This window comes from Alexandromys fortis, unplaced genomic scaffold, assembly GCF_014885135.2.
Source record: "Alexandromys fortis isolate MF-2015 unplaced genomic scaffold, M_Fortis_MF-2015_v1.1 scaffold_44, whole genome shotgun sequence".
Taxonomy (NCBI): domain Eukaryota; kingdom Metazoa; phylum Chordata; class Mammalia; order Rodentia; family Cricetidae; genus Alexandromys; species Alexandromys fortis.
In genome coordinates this window covers 532,350-551,794 of record NW_026067921.1, presented here as the reverse complement: position 1 = coordinate 551,794, position 19,445 = coordinate 532,350, and the positions used below count along the sequence as shown (strand labels likewise).

General features: G+C 43.0%; 1 protein-coding gene across 4 annotated transcripts in view; it reads right to left on the bottom strand.

Annotated features, from left to right (window-relative positions):
• Nucleotides 1-649, bottom strand: part of Slc6a20 (solute carrier family 6 member 20) — an 82,493-nt gene extending 81,844 nt beyond the window's left edge. Inside the window, exon 1 of one of the 4 annotated variants that reach the window (XR_007591509.1) lies at nt 269-424. Coding sequence is in view for 3 of the 4 variants with exons in the window: in XM_050141432.1 (XP_049997389.1) it covers nt 269-461 (193 nt within the window). In the remaining variant the exon portion in view is untranslated. Of the gene's footprint in view, nt 1-268 lie in introns of all 4 variants that reach the window. The other 3 variants (XM_050141432.1, XM_050141430.1, XM_050141431.1) reach the window with 3 other exon arrangements.
• Nucleotides 650-19,445: the final 18,796 nt, after the last annotated feature.

Sequence of the window (19,445 nt, the reverse complement as noted above, 5' to 3'; positions counted from 1 at the left end):
ACGATCCTTTTTGTGTTTCAATTTGTGGTCGGGAATTTAAATTTCGGACTTGCAAGTTGCATGGCAACTTCCTGTTAAACCGTTTACTGCTCACTTTTACACCTCAGTAGAGGGGTGACTGCAGGTTCCCCGCCTCTGTCCCGCACCTGCTGGAGCTGCAGCTTGGGCTCAGCACCGCCAGGCTCACCCTGAGCTGGGGCGCGCGAGATCGAACGCTACCGCCACCCGGCGTCCAGGCACCCGCCGCGTCCTGCGTGCCCGCACTTACCTCCGCCGTACATCTGACACAGGTACGGGAAGCGCCACACATTGCCCAAGCCCACCGCGTAGGAGATGCAGGCGAACACGAACTGCAGCGGGTTGCCCCATTGAGGCCGCGCTTTCTCCATGGCCCGCGTTCGCTCTCTGCCAGGGCCTGGTCTCTGGCCACTGCTCGCCCGCCTTTTAATTGCTAATCTCATTAACGCCCAGAGGGGCGAGGCCGGTAAGCGGGGGAACTGCGAGCCCCACCCCGCCGAGCCCCGGCGGGGAAGACACCCCTCCTTGGCACCGGGTGTGGACTTCAGAGCGCAGGGAAAGGATCACGTTTCCAACACCTCTTACTGATTCATCGATGGCAATATTATATATGCCAGCGACTGCTGAGCAACGGGAAAGCACAGCACCCTCACTCCAAAGCCGACATTCGGATGGCGGGAACATTTAAATGCCGCTAATAACCTTTTATTTTTAATTTTTTTTTTTTTTTTTTTTTTTTACCTACGGAGGCAGTTTCATTTGGTTCGTACCACCCAGTTCACCGAAATCGGAGATGTAGGGACGATTTAAAGGGGTAAGTCCTAAAACCACATAGACAAAGACCCAGGACATCCCAGAGGAGAGATGACTTTTGCAGGGAGAGGGTGGGTGTGGAGGCTCAGAGGCAGAGCAATACCCTAACCCTTGTGAGACCCTGAGTTTAATCCTAGCACACACGGGAGACCTAAGTTTCTCCATCTATTGGTCCTTCCCTACGCCCGTAGTGTAGCAGAATCAGGTTTTGAACAACTCCCGGGAGGCCAATGGGAGCTAGAGGTTCTCGTCCTAGGGTAGGTGGAAACCTAAGATTTTCATGCTTTTGCCGAGCCAGAGAGGAAATGTAGTTGAACCCGACTGCACAAAGTTTAGTGCAGTGATTTAGGAAGGGTCTGTTGTTTATGTCTCTACTCCACCACTGACTAAGCTCCGTGACTTGGGCAAGTCATTTAACGTCTTTGACCCTGTTTCATCTGTAATAGAAAAACAAACAAACAAATCCCTGCCCCTCCCCCCCTTTCCAACAAGTGTAAACTACCTATCCTGGAAGTTTTAACCTTAAAACAGTGAATAAGAAAGCCAAGTCACAACACAGCAGAAGGAAGGCTGGATTCTTAAGCTTCAGATCGTAGACTGTTTTCCTCCTCTCCTGCTTCTTCCATGCCTAGTCCCAGTCCATTGCTGATGGACATTGTGGCGTTCCAGTCTGTGGCTGCTATGAACAGAACTAGTGTGAGCATTCTAACACACTCCTCTTACTGGAAGAAACTTTGGGACTACGGGCAGGGTTGGGAAATACCAGTTCACATTCTTATTAATCTCAGCTGCGCTGCATCCTTGCAGCCGCTCTCCATTCTGTTAAAACAAAACAAAATCAGGCATTTATTGAGGGCAGGTGCCACAGCAGGAGTGGAGGTCTGTGGGAGTCAGGCAAGCGATCTTACCTTCTCGCTGGCCCTACCATTCTGTTTTTGAAGTTCTGTCTAGACTTATTACTGTGCACTGATGGCTCAATTTGCCTTTTGATTTCCCTGACAACTAGCAAGTCTGCAGCCTTTTATATGCTCACTGGGCCATCGGAAGAGCCCTGGGTTTCTGAAATTCCTGCATAAGCTTTGGTCAGTTTTTACAGGGCTGTCTTTCTCTACTGATTGCATTTGTTCCCGTATTCTGGCTATGGGTCTTATGTCTGCTTTATCTGCCGGCAGTTTCATTCCTTATTCTCTGTTGACTTTCTGACCCATCATAAGTGTCTTCTAGTGAAGAAAATTCTTAACTTCAAGAAAGTCCAGTCTGAGCCGGAGATATATGTAGCTCAGTTTGTAGAGTGCTTGCCTAACATGCACGAGAGCCTGGGTGGGCTCTGTTCCTAGCTCTCCATAAACTGGGTATGTATGGTGTACACCTGTAATTCCAGCCCTTGGGAGATAGAGGCAGGAAGATCAGAAGTTCAAGCCATCCTCAGTGGCACTGCAAGCTCAAAGCTAGCCTGCTGTAGGAGACCCTATCTCAAAAATAAACAAGTAGGCTGAGGATCGGAGTTCAGTTTCCAGCACGCACATGATTAGCTCACCACCACCTGTAGCTCCAGCTCTAGGGGATCCAATGCCTTCTTTTGGTTCCTGAGGGCACTCATACATCTGTGTGTATAGACACATAGACACATAAAATAAAAATAAATATTAAAAAACAAACAAATCTACCAGTCTTTTATAAAAAGTTGTCTTCATGGTCATTATTTCCATCACGTCTTACTCTCCTGCCAGGAGTGTGGCACATGCCTTTAATCCTAGCACTTGAGAGACAGGAGGATCTGTGAGTTCAGAGCCAACCTGGTTAACATAGTGCGTCCAGGAGAGCCAGGACTACAGAGACCCTGGCTCAAGAACAAAACCCAAAACAACAATAACAACAAAGAGCCCAAGTTTTCCCTTATCAAGTCCAAGATCATGAAGATACCCTGAGCATTCAGCCCTTAGCAGAGCAAATCTCAGTGGTGAGTGAGTTACTGCCTATCAAGACTGTCCTTCAAGAATCCTGGATTTCAACGATTCTGCTAGGCTGGTTGGTTAATACACTCCAGGGAATCCTCCTTTCTCCACATCCTCAGTATTTGGAGAAGTAGTCACGGGCCACTGTCCCTGTTTTTTTATGTGGGAGCCAGAGATTGAAACTCAGATCCGCATGCCTATAGGCAGCCCCTTTACCAAATGAGCCATCTCCACAGGCCCCCGCAGTCCTGGTAAAACGTCTACCTATCGGCATGGTGGTGAATAGTTAGAACAAAAGAGCTGTTGCCGCCCCCAGCTATGTACTTATGTTTTGGGTATCACAAATTGGTTTTTCTGTAGGATTCTTAGCGACATTTAGGATCTGGGCACCTAAGAAAGAAGAGTTACCAGCCACTAGAAACATGAGTTAATGGGGAGTTTGTTGGGCCAATGGTGGCAATGCCCTTCTTTTATTCCTTACCCTAGGGACCAGACCAGCATTTGGTCTCAGCTGCCTTGGGAAGCCAGCCCAATATTTGAGACTCAGAAAGTGAGAATCTCTGTCTCTCTGTGGGGTGTGTGTGTGTAGTACAAAGAATCACCCAGGCCGAGTAAATGCAAATAAAGTGGTCAGATCACCATGCCACCCTAAAAATCCATCTGATAATTCTGAGAAGATCTACCTAGCAATGGGCTGCTACAAACAAGGTGTGGTGGCAGGGACTTCCACATGGAGAGAGTAATGCAGTGTGTGGACACTAATGGCAGACTGACAAATTTATCCACTTTTAGCAGAAAAATCTCTCGTCTGTTTGTTAATGCCTGTGGTGTAAATACTTCAACTTTAGGCCATTTTGAGATTCCAACATGATATCACTGGGATTGGGGAGAAGACATTCAGGGGCACACCGTAATGTTGAGTTCTCAACCATGGTGACAAGGTAGCCTCAAGAGCTTAGCCGATAGTAAAGAATAGTAAATAATTGGAAATGATGATTTTTAAGTCTTACTTCTTCTTTAGACAATTTATATACTAACTTAGCCCTCAGGAATGTCTGTATTTAATAAAAACAATTCTCAAAATTCCTGTACATACCCCAATTGGTCACTCAGCACTCCACAGAAGACTGGGTAGTAGAGCAAGCTCAGCTCTTTGAGGTGTTTCTCTTTGGGATGTTTGGTGTCCCAGAAGCAGAGTTTTCAGATAAACTCAGGGGCCCCTACTCTGGCTCATGGGAGAACCCTTTCTTCAGACTTTGCCTTCACTGCACCTGAAGCTCATGTTATCCACTTTCCTGAAGAGGAGGAGAAGAGGGGGACATGGCGTGAGCGCATGGGTGTAGCCATCAAATGCACCTCAGGATTCTATATTCTTACTCCACCAACTATGAAGGCCGTGCAGCTTTCAATCATTTGCTCATCTTGGTGATTTCCATTGTTACCTAACTACCATCGAGAGCCTCCAGTTCCCTACAAGATAAAGTCCAAACTCCTTAGCTTCGTTTGCAAGGCTTTGAGGATTTTTTAAATTGAGTACTGAGGAATTTGACCCTTATGTGCCTGGGTTCTAGGAAACAGAATCAGTCCAACTCTTAATTATAAAAATACACAGCATTTTGCTTCAGGTGAAAAACCTGCCTTCTAAGGATGAATATGACATAATAGCAGCCACAGCCCAGAGGGATACATACGATGCACTATCAGAATGAACGTGGCACTGCAGGGCTTGGGGCAGCAAGAGCTGGCTCAGTGGTTAACTGCACTTAGAGGACCCAGGTTCAATTCCTAGCACCCACATGGTGGTTATTGGTTTTTTCATCTATTTTTACATAGATATGAAAAATTTTAAAATGACTCTTCCCCTTCTGTATTTCCAGGGTCTTATGTCTCACACTAGGTACTATGACTTTTTCAGAAACTGTCACAGCCTTAGAGTCTCTTGAATTTTGATGTTGTGCCCAGGGTAGTCTCATTACAGTAACTTGTGCATATTGCATTTCCATGTGGAATTTAATTTGCCAAGTGTTAAGGTTCCCCAATACCAGAAACTTGCAGCTAAACTTATTTTTTTTTTTAAAGAAAGAATTTGCTGTCCATTCTGACAATCATTTAGCCGCTTGTGGCTGGTGGCTTCTGTGAGGGGACTGGAAAGACACAACATCACTGCACAGCTTCCAGCAGGCAGTGCTGGCTTGGAAGTTCAGTGGTAATATCTGCTGGGCAGCATCTCTCTCTGTGCTTAGGCTGTAGGCAGCTGTGTGAGAGAGCCGCGAGTTGCATGCTGCACCACTTCCTCAGGAGAGGGTGTGACTTTCTGTGCTCCCTCTTTGGGTGCCGACCAAGGACATCTCAGGCTTCTCCAGGGCTACAGCTCCTCACCCTCTGGCAGGGAGGTCCCATGTACCAAAGGTGACTCCATCCCTTGAGGCAACTGTCACTTTGGGATGGGAAATTATTGTGCCCTCATCCAGACCTGGGTCCCTGTTCTGCCTTTCTGTCTCAAGAACCCGATTCTTCTGTCTCACCAAACCCTGACTCTGGCCCTATTTTTCCATGGTTTCCCTCTCTGCCTGGACCTCACAGGTAGTCGGTCAGTTTACACATCTTGCTTCTACCCACATTTTTTTTTATTCCTGTGTAGTACAAACCCCAAGAGTCCTGGACCCTTGGGCTGCTGTCAGGAGTTTCTGGGAACATTCCACCAGGCTGTGGCTGCGTTTGTGGCCAGCACAGGTGCACAATGTCAGCAGGGCCTTGCTCCTTTATCAATCACCTCCGGTTGACCTGTGGCTCTGGGTTCTATTAGCTCTGAGTGCCTCAAATCTTCCTTCCCACACCTCGTATTCCACTGATGTCTTTTAACAAAGGTCCCAATAACCACACAGATAGCTAAAGGAAAATGCTCTCATATCTGAAATTTCCTTTCCTTTCCAGTTATCTTCAGCACGGGTTCTCACTCCTTTCTTGGGCTTCAGCGACTCCCTATCCTCTCTTCATGGCATTACTTATAGATCTCCTTCTCCTTCACTTCCGTTCCAGCCCCCTGCTTACAAATATTCTCAAGGTCTACTAACATCTTTTAAGACTTTTTAGGTCTACAGGGCACCAATTATTTATCTAAATTTGTAGTCTACATTTGTTGCCTCTGTTCATCGTTCCATTTATGCCTTTTACGGTGGCAGTGACACCTAGGTCAAAATTACGAGTCTACTCTCAAATATACTCAGAAACAAAGCATACCCTTCCTTTCTCATTCTGTTGTGTGGGAAGGGTAGAGGAGTGCCCTTCTTCCTGGCTAACCTCCTCTCATGCTGGGACCACAATGCACCCACAACTTCTCTCGAGTCTTCATATTCCCACAGTTACCACTAGGTGTATACTAATTTCTAAATGAAGGCAATATGACATAAGCACAAATCCCTGGAAACTGTTTAATTTTGTCTATGTTCAAATTTTATATTATGGGAATATACAGTGGTTTTCCTTTGGCACCTGACTTCGGCCTCACATTTACACTGGTGTGGTAGCTATAATTTCAGGGTGTTATTTTTCTTTTTTTGCCAGTACTTACATAGTTATTATTTTTATACTTTGCTGTTGATATACATATCTGAGTTATTTAAGGTTTCGTGCTGTTATGAAGAATGTTGATATCTACCGTACGGTTCTTGTGTTCTGGCAGATACATATTAATATAAATATTTCTATGGGCAGAAATGAAACATACCAAGACTTCTTACAGATGATTCATGAAGTGGTTATAAAACTCACATATATGAATAATCATATATATATAGGTAAACATGAATTCATGTATATGTATGTGCTTATATAAGAGTACTCCTATATTTACCTTATAATTGAGTTGCTCATAGTCTTATAGACTAGTGAAGGAAACCATGGTTAAAAATTCATCACTAATACACAGAACAAAGAAATGTTGAGTGTGTTGGAATGCCTGTAATCCCAGCAATCAGTAAGGCAAAGGAACAAGTATCATTCCAAATTTGAGGGCAGCCTAGGATCTGATTGTTTCGTTGTGAGATCATATCGTTCTTTCTAGATTTTCCTCTGGTTATCTGTAGATAATTGCTTCACTTAATCTTTTTATGGCACACACATGTGCACAGACAGTGACAGAATAGATAGAATTCGTTCACATAATAGTTTTATTTGTTATTGATGAAACTTTGGGGGAGATGATTGCTTTTTGAAAATTATATAACCTTTCTTAGTCTACATTTTGCACGTTTAAAATGGGGGAGTCCTGACTCTTCACTGAACAATTCCAAGCAGTTTAGATTATGTAACACATTTAACAAAAGGCAGAGAGCCCTCAGGACGGCAAGAAATTGCTGGCCAGAACCGAAGACAAGGTGGCAATCACAGAATTGGGTCTAGCTGTTCCCTGCCTCATTACCATTGTGAGACTGACAAAAATGAGAACATAAAATCAACCAAGTGTGAGTTTGAAAGCAAAGAGGCCTTAAACTAAAAACAACATAGGGAAAACGCTATAATACATGTCTATTTTCATTAACATATAATGATTAAAATGCAGGGCTTCCTAAGACTTCAACTAAGATAAATTCAGCATAGTGTGTTTTTTGTGCATATGCCCACCTCCACAGGACAACTGGGTCAGGAGTGTAAGTAACCTGGACCATTTTCTGTGAGTTGACGCTGTGCAATCTGAAATAATCAGGTGGTGTACGCAATACAAAGTGGACATTGTTTGCTCAGAACGGCCCAAACGGAACAAATACATTTTTCAGGTCAGTTCAAACAGATGCAGAAATAAGCTTATTTAGAAAACACTCTGGCTTCTCACCATGACCACTCAGCTGATCACGGTAGGTTAAGCAAGACCCAGCCACGTGTTATGGAAACAGAGGACCCAGAGAACAGTGGTGAAGCCTTTAGAGATTTTGTTAGTCTTGGCTAAATTTATTCCTTCACCTCAAATATTTTTGATGGGAACAAGAATCAAGACTAACTAGAAGGCATAATCTGGTGGGGAAAACAGCTGGAGCACTGTGGAAATATTTTCCAGGGTCAAAATGTGGTTGGGGCCATGCTGTCTCCACTAGTGACCCCTAAGGAATCTCACTGTGTCCTGCTGGGCTGTTTTGTGTTTGTTCTCTCATCTCACAACAGCAGAAGCTCTATGAGTCCCACACTGCCAGGAAATACATATGCTTTGTTTCACAAGCTCGAGGTTCAAAGTATATTTGATTTCTTTCACCTCTGGATCCTCTAAATGTGGTCTGTCATAGAACGTGGCATCATGGGGGAGATCTTGTGAGACACACAGACTCTCAGGCCCACTTTAAAGAAACCCAGGAGTTTTGTAGGCATGTTGAGATCTTAAAAACACAGTGTTAATTTTTTTTTGAGATTATAATATATTTACATCATTTTCCCTTTCCCTTTCCTATCTCCAAGCCCTCCCATATACCCCTCCTTGAGTTTTCAAATTTATGGCTTTTTTTTTGGTCAGTCGTTGTTACATGTACACACACAAATAAATATGCACATCCATAAACATTCTTAAATACAGCCTACTTATACTTAGTCTTTATAATGCTACTTGTAAAATGATTTCACGGCTGACCACTTAGTATTGGATAACCAGTTGGTGTGCTCTTCCCTGGGGAAGTCTCAGCATCCCTTACTTGCCTGGGGTTGTATAGAGTTGAAGCCTTGTGAACTTCCTCCCATCCACTGTAGCAGGTCTACGGCTGGTGTCCTTATTCAGTTCATGCTGAGGCAGTCATGTTGGTGAGACTTACAGGTTTAGCCGTTGACATTACTAGGAGACACAATCCTCACAGCAAACTCTCTGATCACCTGACTCTTCCAATCTTTCTGCCCCTACTTCTGCAATGTACCCTAAAGTGCCACTTTCAGGAATTGTTTTGCAAATGTATCTGTTGGGACTGGGTTCCACAATTCAGCATTTTGACTTGTTGTGGTTTTCTGTAGTGGTCTCTGTTTACTGCAAAAAGAATTTTCTCTGATGAGGGTGAGGACTACACTTCCATGTAAGTATATATACAAACATTAGAATGTAGTTAGGGATTATGTTGTCTTATTAGAGTGATGATTGGAGGTTCTCTTTCAAGACCCATGATTCCTAGCCTTGGGTAGTCGGCTGGGATTACAGTACCAGGCATGCTTTCTCTCTTGTTGAGCAGGTCTTAAGTCCAATTAGAGAGCTTTTGGTTACTGCCAAGGTATGTGTGTTGCTTTTGCACCCTTAGGGTGATTGTGTGATGCTGGTCATTTGGTGTGTGTGTGTGTGTGTGTGTGTGTGTGTGTGTGTGTGTGTGGTTTATAGACATCATAGCTGGGCACACTATTTTATACCTGACTACACAACAGAATCATTTGTGAGACTTTGAAAACAATAAAAGCAAGCCAAGTGTGATGGCACACGCCTGCTATCCCAGCACTCAGGAAGCCGAGGTAGGAGAATCAAGAGTTCATATCCAAATTGAATTAGAGAGCAGTCTTGTCTAAAAAAAAAAAAAAAACAATAACCTTAGCATCCCAAATCTACAGATGCTTGTCTCAAGGGGGAAAAATGAGGTTGACTGGTTATACCTGAGTATCTGGAATCTAAAGGTGTCGTGGCAACTGGTATATACTTTCCTTTTCAGGGAGCAAGAGTCCTACCAGTACTTCCTTGTCACTCTTAATTTTATTTATTTTCAGTTTCTCTGTATAAGCCTTGGCTGTTCTGGAACTCACTCTGTAGATCAGGCTGTCCTAACAACCCACAGAGATTCACCTGTCTCTCCTCCTCAGTGCTAGGATTAAAGGCGTGCGCCACCACCTGGAATCATTCATTTTAACACACACACACACACACACACACACACATGCAGCATTAATGTTTCCCTTCTGAACACCTCCTCCATTTTCCATTCTCCCCAATACCATTATTACCACCATTTATTGTTAATTTCTGATCTTTCTACTTTTAAAATTTCCTTTGTAAAATAAACTCAGATCAAGTAAGGGGAAGGAAGGGAGGAGAGAGAGAGAGAGAGAGAGAGAGAGAGAGAGAGAGAGAGAGAGAGAGAGGTGTGTGTGTGTGTGTGTGAACATTAAAGAGAGAGAGAGAGAGAGAGAGAGAGAGAGAGAGAGAGAGAGAGAGAGAGAGAGAGAGAGAGAGAGAGAGAGAGGGATTATATATCTTACCTCTCCTGGGTATGTTGAAGACATTTTTGCCATACGTACCACACAAATTTCTTCGCATGTACTCAAGGAGCTCAAAACTTTTTCCTGCTTGCTGAGATGACACATTACTCGAAAAATAGCTCAAGAATTACCTAGGAACAGTTTTGCTAAATTCACTTCCTGCAGTATTACAAGGAATGATACTCTTCCACAATTTCTCTTCTGATTTTTGTTTCTATTTCTTAATATATAACCTATCCAAATTAATATTTTTATCGATGTCTGCTGTTTTGTTTTCATTTATGAGGCACTTTTGTGTTGTCGGCATATCACCACCTCTGAAAATTCACAGAAAGGTGAATAGCTTAACAAAGCAAGTGTCCACACAATTACCACATAAATAACAAAATATAAAAGCTCCATCCAGGGTTCAAGAATACACTCTGTCCACTTCTTCAATTTCAATCCCTTCCCCCAGAGATTAGACAATCTATTTTTTTAAAATACAGATTTATAATTTATTACCTTTCCTAGTGATTCTACTATTCTGTTGTGGTTTGAATATGAACTGTCCCCCCAACACACTCACGTGATGAACAATTGGTTCTCAGTACTGTTTTGGAAGGTTGTTGAACCCTTAGGAGGTGGAGCCTTGCTAGAGGAAGAGGACCACCAGGTCAGGCTTTGAAGTTTTATACTCTGGCCCCACTCCCTTTCCGATTGCAGAAGAAATGAGAAGGCGTCACACTCCTGCCACCAGGCCTTTCTTACCAAGACAGACTACATCCAAAGTAAACCCTCTTTCCCTTAAGTGTTTTTTTTTTTAATTGTTTTTGTTTTGTCAGGCATTTGGTCATATGAACAAGGCAAGGAATACTGTATCTTCCCACACATTCTGAAAAAGACATGCTTTTGATTTCTGTAATTTGAACTTTATAACGACACTCTCCTTTTTATATTTTACTTTCTTTACGGTCCAGACATGCTGTATGTACCTATAACCTGTACATTTTCATTACTCTGGATAAAGAACTTGGGGATTTTCTAGAACTAGTCTGTTTTAGAACAACCCATTTGGCTTTGAGACACAGGACAGTAGAAGGCTGACATCTACAACATACAAATGCTGTGCTTACGAAGAAGGTGGGATGCAGGGATAGGCACGCTGTATTTGCTGGGTCCAATGTGCTCCGACATTCTCACTGATTCTTTGTTAGTTTATCAACCATTGAGAGAACTGTGTGATACCATCTTTGATGACTGTGGATCTCTTTTCAGTTGTGTCAACTGTTGCTGTACAGATCTTGAAGCTATAAGGGCCAATCAAATTAAATTGTATTTTTATTATAGGTGCAAACTCACACCGCGTTGTATGGTAGGCTCCAGTAGCTTCAGGTTCTCCTTTCAGAGTCCTGCAGAGCGCTGTTTTCAACTGTGGAATCCTATCATCTCCTAGTCCTATCATCTACAGACACTGGCCATGTTGTTTTCCAGCCTTCTGTTTTGGTTTGGACCTCTAGCACAATGTTGATGTGACCAAGGGAGAACAGAAGAAGCCACTGTGTTCTGGAGATTAAAGGGTAAGCATGCGACATATCACTGTTAACCATGATGTTGAAGCTTATCAATTAAGACAAACTATGTCACTCTTTGGCCCTAAACCTGAGTAGCCCCCCCATTTCAACAAAAAAGACAAAGTGCCTACAGAGACGTATGAGGGACCATGTGAGCTGACCCTTCATTTCTTTCAGGACCAACTTTCCCACTATTTTCGCTGTTCAAGGTTCCAGACACAGCATGCCATCTGCTGTTCCATCAATACTTCATCTCTACACTGCTGTGTTCTCTCCAAAGACACCCTGTGGTGAGCTCCCCTGCTTCCTTCACGTCCTTGCTTAGATCACGTTCTCATTGTGTCCCTAGTGGCAGCCCTCTCTCTCTTGATGATACTTCCTCTAGTTACTCAGGCCAATTCTCACTGGCAAAAATGGATAGCAAAACCAGTAAGGTCTCAAGCAATGTGCTGCCCACATGCCTAGCTGACATGGCACTTCGTCAGGCCTCTTCTGAGCCTGTCTGTCCCAGACCGATTTCCCCTTCCCGATGTGCTCTCCTGAGCCTGCCTCTAAGGACACTCAAGGCGTCGCTGTGGCCTTACAGGTTTCTACTGTTTAGTTTCCTTGTTGACTCCCTTTTCTCAGATTCCATGGTGATAGGGCGTCTTGTGTTCTCATCTATACTTACTTCCTTGGTGTATCTGCCTCTGTCATGGCTTAAAACTCCTCCGTGGATACTCCTATTGCTTTGTTTCTAATCCAGACTAAGCTGTTGAGGTTGGGACTTGAATGTCTACCCCTTTGTTAATAATCACATTTGGCATCTCAGGATTATATAAAACAAAACTCCTGCCTTTCTCTTCTTTTCACCCACACCCCCAAATCCCTGCTTCTAATTTGGCTGATATTGAGCCTTACCTAGCAGTGGCCCAGCTGCAAACACCTGGAGTCAACCCTTGATTTCTCTTGTTCATCTTCTGTGAATTAGGCTATATGCTGTTTTACCTCCAAAACATACCCAGAACCAAGCTCTCTCTCCTACAGTGTTGGCAACTTGGAGAGACTCTAAGCAATATCCACTACTGTTGAATATGCATACGTGTTGTAATCCAGCAATGGCATCACACCTTGTTCATATAATTCTTTGTACTATCCCAAACTGGAAACCTCCAAATGTGCATCAATAGTAAAACAGTGATTAAATGATAGGCTATTCACATAAGATAATATTATGTAGCAATGAGAACAAGCAAATGATTGGTATCTGTAATAACAGAGATGAATTCTCTGAAATCTCACCCCAGTGTTGGATGGAGCAGGACACAGTCAAGTATATAGGGTGTACGATTCCATTATATAGTTAAAAACAACAACAAAAACAGACCGTTCAGATGACTCATGGTGCTAGAAGTCGGGAGAGTGCTTTTGGAGAAAGTATGTGGGAGAGAGACGTGGGGGGGCTCTGTGGGTGTTGCTCTTTAGAAGACTCCTGTGGCAGGATCTTTGAACTATATGCTTATGGTCTGTATACTTGGCAGTCTGCTGAGTCTCAAACACTTCCCACTTGAACACGTCTAGTCCACATTACTCTGCTCTCAAATGGCTTAGATGATCACAGAATTCTCTCTTTTAATGTTATTGTCAGGTTTTTATTATTCCAAGGAATAATGAATTGCAAAAGCTTTCCATGTTCTTCAGCATAAAAATCCCAAATCTATGGGGCTGGAGAAATGGTTCAGTAGTTAGGAGCACTTACTCTTACAGAGGACCTGGGTTCTGCTCCCAGCACACACAAGGCAGCTCATAGCTTTCTGTAACTTCAGTTCCAGAGGATTCAACGCCCTCTTCTGGCCCACAAGAGCACTGGGCTTGCATGTGGTACACAAAACATGCAGGCAAAACATTCATATGTATAAAATAAAAAACAACACTCTTAAAAATTCTAATCCCAGTACTTGGGAGGCAGAGGTAAATGTCTGATCAACAAAGCAGGTTCCCAGACAGCCAGGGCTACGCAGTGAGACCCTATTCCAAATCGATGAATAAATCAGTCAGTCTTGAATCCTTACAGCAACCCCACAGGCAGGCTTCAGCCACATGATTCTTCGCTGTCTTTTAGTGTGCTAGGGCCATTCCCAGGCAGTGCCTTTGACTTGCTGTTCTCTTGAACATCAGATAGCTTTACCAGCTGACTTCTGTTTTTGTTTGCTGCCTCTTCAGTGACTTGTCCTGACCACATTACTGAAGTGACATCCATAGCCCTCCAGCACTCTGCCTCTAATTATTCTACTTCTCTGTTATCACTGTTTAACACTGGTGGGAGTTTCTGTAGTAGCCCCTAAAACATATGCCCACCTAGACCATAAAGGGCTTTTCTCCAGATGTAGTGAAGGGTCTCAGGATGAGGCCATATTAGATTAGTATGGACAGTAAATCCAACCACAAGTGTCCTTAGAAAAGAAAACCCAGAAAAGAAGGTGATATGAGGGTGGAGCAAAGCTCAAAGCGCCGTGTTTATAAGTCACTGGACAGAAGGGCACTCAGCAACCACCAGAAGCCCCGGGAAAGGCCCATGGGGCACATCTCTCTCACACATACAGCACGAGTGAACTTATCAAATCCTGACTTAGAGATTTTGATTAAGAACAAATTTCTGTTATCTTAAACCACCAACTGTGTAATTCGTTAGACCAGTCATAAGGAACTAATGCATATAATTGTATAATTACTATATAATAGTACTGTTTGCTTTTTAGATCCTTTTTAAGCTCCATGAAAACACACATTTTTTGTTCATGCTGCCTCTCAAACAGGCACTCAAGCAAAAAATAAAATTGATTTTATATATGAAGTGTAGTAAATACTGGTGAAAATACTCCTGAGATTTGGTTGAATAAACAAACTATGATAGAACCAAACACTGGGGTCCTTCTGAACAATGACAGGAATACATTACTGGCATCCACACAGACATGAGCACATCTTAAATATTAAATATACTTTGTTAAGTGAAAGAAGCCACATTTAACAATTAACTTATGATTCTATCATATGAAGTCTAAAAAAGGCACATTAAATTAACAAGAGAAAAAGCAGATCAGTGGTTGCTAAGGTACCAGGATCAGGGAGAAAGATACAAGGAGCTGAGAAGGACAAATACACTGTTTCCCAATTGTGGTAGTGGTCATGTGGGGATTCACATTTGGTAGAACTCATCAGATATTCCCTTAAAATGCATACACATTACCTAAAAGACCGGATAAAAATAAAGCAATTAAAAACAGGACAATGTAAAATCATCTAAATCAAACACCATGGTCCCTAGAATTAGCTTAACATGTTATTTTGAGGTCCAAAAATATGTGGCCAGAACATCCAGCACAAGGAAAACAAAGATATAAAACCAAAAAACAGCAGATAGTTGCGGATTATAAGGAACTCGGTGCACAGGACAACACAGATAACTGAATCCACACTGCAGACCTAAATACAGCCCTCCATTGCCGTGCAGAGACCCAGCACAAACGGCAGCAAGCCCAGTCATGCAAGACCTCTGCTGAGAGCTACCTCACTCCCACTCCTTCCCTCTACTGTCCTTTGCTTCAAAATGGGCTTACTTCAGATCGCTGTTTGCATTTATAAACGGTGGTTGAAGTGTTCAACGGTTTTGCTGAATATGATCAGAGATCAAGTTTTTTTTTTTTTTAAAGGTTAATCATCTACGGGTTCAGAAACATTGTTGGCAGCTTTCAAGTACCAGATGTTTACCAAGGAAGGAAAATTCCAGAGCAATTTTGATGTGAACATTTTAAAACCGTTTAATCCCGTGTCAGCTCACAAGACCCAACAATATATAAAAGGAGAACATGTCATGACTGAAGTCGTAACCTAGGGGAGGCAGGGGGAGGCACAGATGTGATGGCAGTACCTATGGAGTAGCCTGAGGGCGAAGGAAAGGGAACCGGCCACTCCCTCAGGTGCAGCAGAATGGCTACAGACCCCGGGAAGACAGGACACACTGAACCCAAGAGCAACATTTTATATTTCAGATGGCTGCTGTTGGGTGCAATCCTCCTTTCCCTGACCCCTGAAGGGAGCGTAGACTTAAGTGAGGCACTCTCTTCGGCTGGCCAGCCCTCAAAGTGCAGACGGAGAAGGCTGGCTGTGATTGCTTCCGCAGCAGATGCAGGTTGTACAGCAGCGGCCAAAGAGAGACCAAGCCCAGACTAAGACAGATGTTCAATGAGCTGTTTTTAGATTCAGGTAGTTTATTACTTCCATCAGTAACAAAAGAGAGTAAGCCAAAGGTGCCAACTTCTTGGCTCTTCTTCCCACATCCCCAAAACGACAGCAGTTCATCAAAACAAGCAGGATAACAGCAACAAGAGCTGTGAGATACTCTATTATTGGGAGGTCAAGTCTAGACCCCCTAGTAAGTATTTTTATGTTTTGCATGTCAATCTATTCTGAGCTCATTGAGAGCCTCCCAAGGGAGAAGGGTGTGAGTGGGAGATGGTTTCAGATGGCTTCCCATACTCCTATGTTCTGGGAGAATCAGAAGACGTGCTACAAGACTAAGATTAGTAACAGTTAACACTTGTAAGAGCACCCACCCACTGCCATGGCAAAGGGAACGACTATTAACAGCTGAGGGTAATTTAACATAAAAAAAAAAGTGCCCAGGAAATGAGGGCACTAAGATCAAGATTTCATGGTCAGCCTGGGCTATATAGTAAGAATCTGTCTTTAAAAAATAAAACTTTTAGCCGGTCAGTGCTGGAGCACACCTTTAATCCCCAAATCCGGGAGACAGAGGCAGGCGGATCTCTGTGAGTTGGAGGCCAGCCTGGTCTACAGAGCAAGTTCCAAGACAGCCAAGGCTACACACACACACACACACACACACACACACACACACACACAAACATGTTGAAAACTCAATTAAAAAATAAACAAAACTTTTAAAAGATTAAGTATTGTAATTTACAACATTAACATTAAGAGAGAAAAATGCATTGCCATCTCAGTACATTCAGAAAAGAAATTCTGAAAAATTTAGTAGCTGTAGTTTTTAGCAAACTAGGAAAGAAGTTCCGTAGCTGATACAGAATATTGATCACATAATCCTTGCTAAAATATTTAAAGCATTATAACCCCAAGACTGCGAATGAAGCAAGAATGTCTTCTACAACCATTTCCAGTTACCTTGAAATCCTAGTAAATCCAAGTGTGATACATCAAGAAATAGAGCACACATATAGCATTTACTTATCCAGACTCCGTTACCTACATACTTCAAGTATCTAAAATAAAAACTGGTAACTTGAAGGACTGACAATCTGATGTAAAGCAATCTAGGAAATCTTGAGGTTACCAAGATGCCAAAGGTAGTGATATTTCATTTGTATTTTAATAAAGCTTGTCTGAAGATCAGAGAGTAAAACAGCCACACTGGCCAGCTTTACAGAGCAGGCAGTGGTGACACACACCTTTAATCCCAGTAGCCACACTAGTTTGTCACAGAAACCAGGTGGTGGTGGTGCACACCTTTAATCCCAGCTCTAGAGAGGAATATAATACGGGAGGAGACAGCCCTCAGACACAGTCTCATTCTCAGGTTCCTGGAGGCAGGATCACCCGCTATTCTAGTCTGAGGTAGAGGTAAGAGTCAGTGGCTGTTTTGCTTTTCTGACCTTCAGTTTGAACCCCAATATCTGTCTTTGAGTTTTTATTAACTGTGCTACAACAAATATCCTGTATACTTTACTCTTAGGAAGAATTAGACCCTAAAAGCTGTCTGTTTTCAAAGGCCACATTAGAAACTAAAACAGAGATCGACACATTGGGTAAAATAATTTTTTAAAAGTGCACAGCTTAATAGGCCCGGGAGTAGGTAAACCATAAAAGGGACATACAGCAATTCTGAGAACTGTTTTTCTGCTTACAGACTTATGAAAGTGTCAAACAGCTCTCCATGAGAATACTGAAGTATATGGTAGCTATTGGCATTTGTAATTATGTTGAGTAACTATGAAGGAATAAAATTATGCACGAATTGCTTCTCCAGAGGTGAGGAAATTTCATTCTATATTAGAACTGTTTTAGTAGCCAGGTCACATGGAGAAATTCAATATTAAGCAATTAATTTATAGGAAATATTTGATTTTTATAATCTAGATGAGTTTGGCTTGTGGCTTTAGACAGTACTTGTGCTGAAAGCAGTTCAACTTCCTCAGTCTATATTGAACATGTATAGCACGCCTTTAGTCCCAGCACTGAGGAGGCAGAGGCAGGCGGATCTACAAACTGAGGTTCAGAGCAGCCAGGGACACACAGAGAATAAATAATACAACAATAAACGAAAACGGACTTCACACTGAATCACAAAGACAGGCTAGCCCCAGGTACCAGGAATGTTTTTTGTTTAGCCTGGCCCAATTAGTGCTGAGGTTTAGCAATCCAGGGACAATCCTCATCCCCATAAAGGAGGGTACATTCCCATACCCTCACTCCTCAATGAGATCGAGCATGGTATTCCCCAGTGGTAACATTCTTCTTTCCCGCCCCTCACCCTATGCCCTCGTCCTTCCTAGAATCACCTCCCAAGTAGACTACTTACATAAAAAACTCAGGGATTTACAGGAAGTTCAAATAGCAAAGCTGATCCAAAAATATCCCTAAAAAAGAACTTTGTGGGCACCAATTCACAATTTAAAAATTGGGATGAATCCAGGCAGTGAAGGCACACACCTTTAATCCCAGCACTTGGGAGGCAAAGGCAGGCAGATCTCTGTGAGCTCAAGGCCACCCTGCTCCACAGAGCAAGTTCCAGGATGCCTAGGACTACACAGAGAAACCCTGCCTTGAACCACCCCCTCCCCCAAACAAAACAAAAAACCAAAACCCAAAAAACTGGGATAAAGAAAAAGGCAGATTCTGATTAGTCTCTATCACCTCAGATGTCCCAGAAACATTTAGATGCATTCAGCATACAGGCAACAAAATGTGCTCAAATCAAGTTCAGGGACCATAAAGGTTATAAAGAAGACCAAATTCCATGCCTGGAAGTCCGTGTCTGATCCACTGCTCTAGCTGGGAAGGAATGAGACCTATCTGGGTAGACTTTGATTTCCCAAATTCCCCTGAACTCTATTGTCACACAGATGAAGCCCCCATTCCCTTCCTACAGGAGAGTCACTTCCCATCACCTGGAACATGTCCTTGTTTGAAAGAAGACTAGCAAGGCTTGTTGGTGGTTCTGGAGACCTGTGTCCACTCACCTCCAATCAGTATGGAAAGAAGTGTTTGTTCCTGGTTTCCAGTGCTCCACTTTGCTGCTGCTTTCTTACTCTGGACTCTTCAGGGACTAAACAAGCAGCCCAGGGGAGGAGTGGCCACACTGGAAGAGGGTGACTACTCAATCATCATGCAGAGCTGGGGACAAGAAGTATTCACAGGAATGCTTGATGATATTTGGGGACAAGGTGAGCAGGGTTGATCAACAGACGGGCTAGTTGGACGGGAAATTTAGAATAAACAGAAAAGGAGGGGGCTGGAGAGATGGTTCAGTGGCTAAGAGCATTGCCCACTCTTCCACAGGTCCTGAGTTCAATTACCAGCAACCACATGGTGGCTCACAACCATCCATAATGAGGTCAGGTGCCCTCTTCTGGCTTACAGACATACACACAGACAGAATATTGTATATATAATAATAAATATTAAAAAAAACAGAAAAGGAGGGAGATAAAAAAAATTCCCCATGGCTTCAGTACAGTTTCCAGCAGTAAAGAATATAGCTTGTCCTGGGAACCTTCTAGTTGCTATTTTCCTTTGTCTATTTTATTGTTTAAAAAAGAAAAAAGACTACCAGACACTGCCCTCAGACAGAGGAGTCTAACACATGACGATCAAGGCT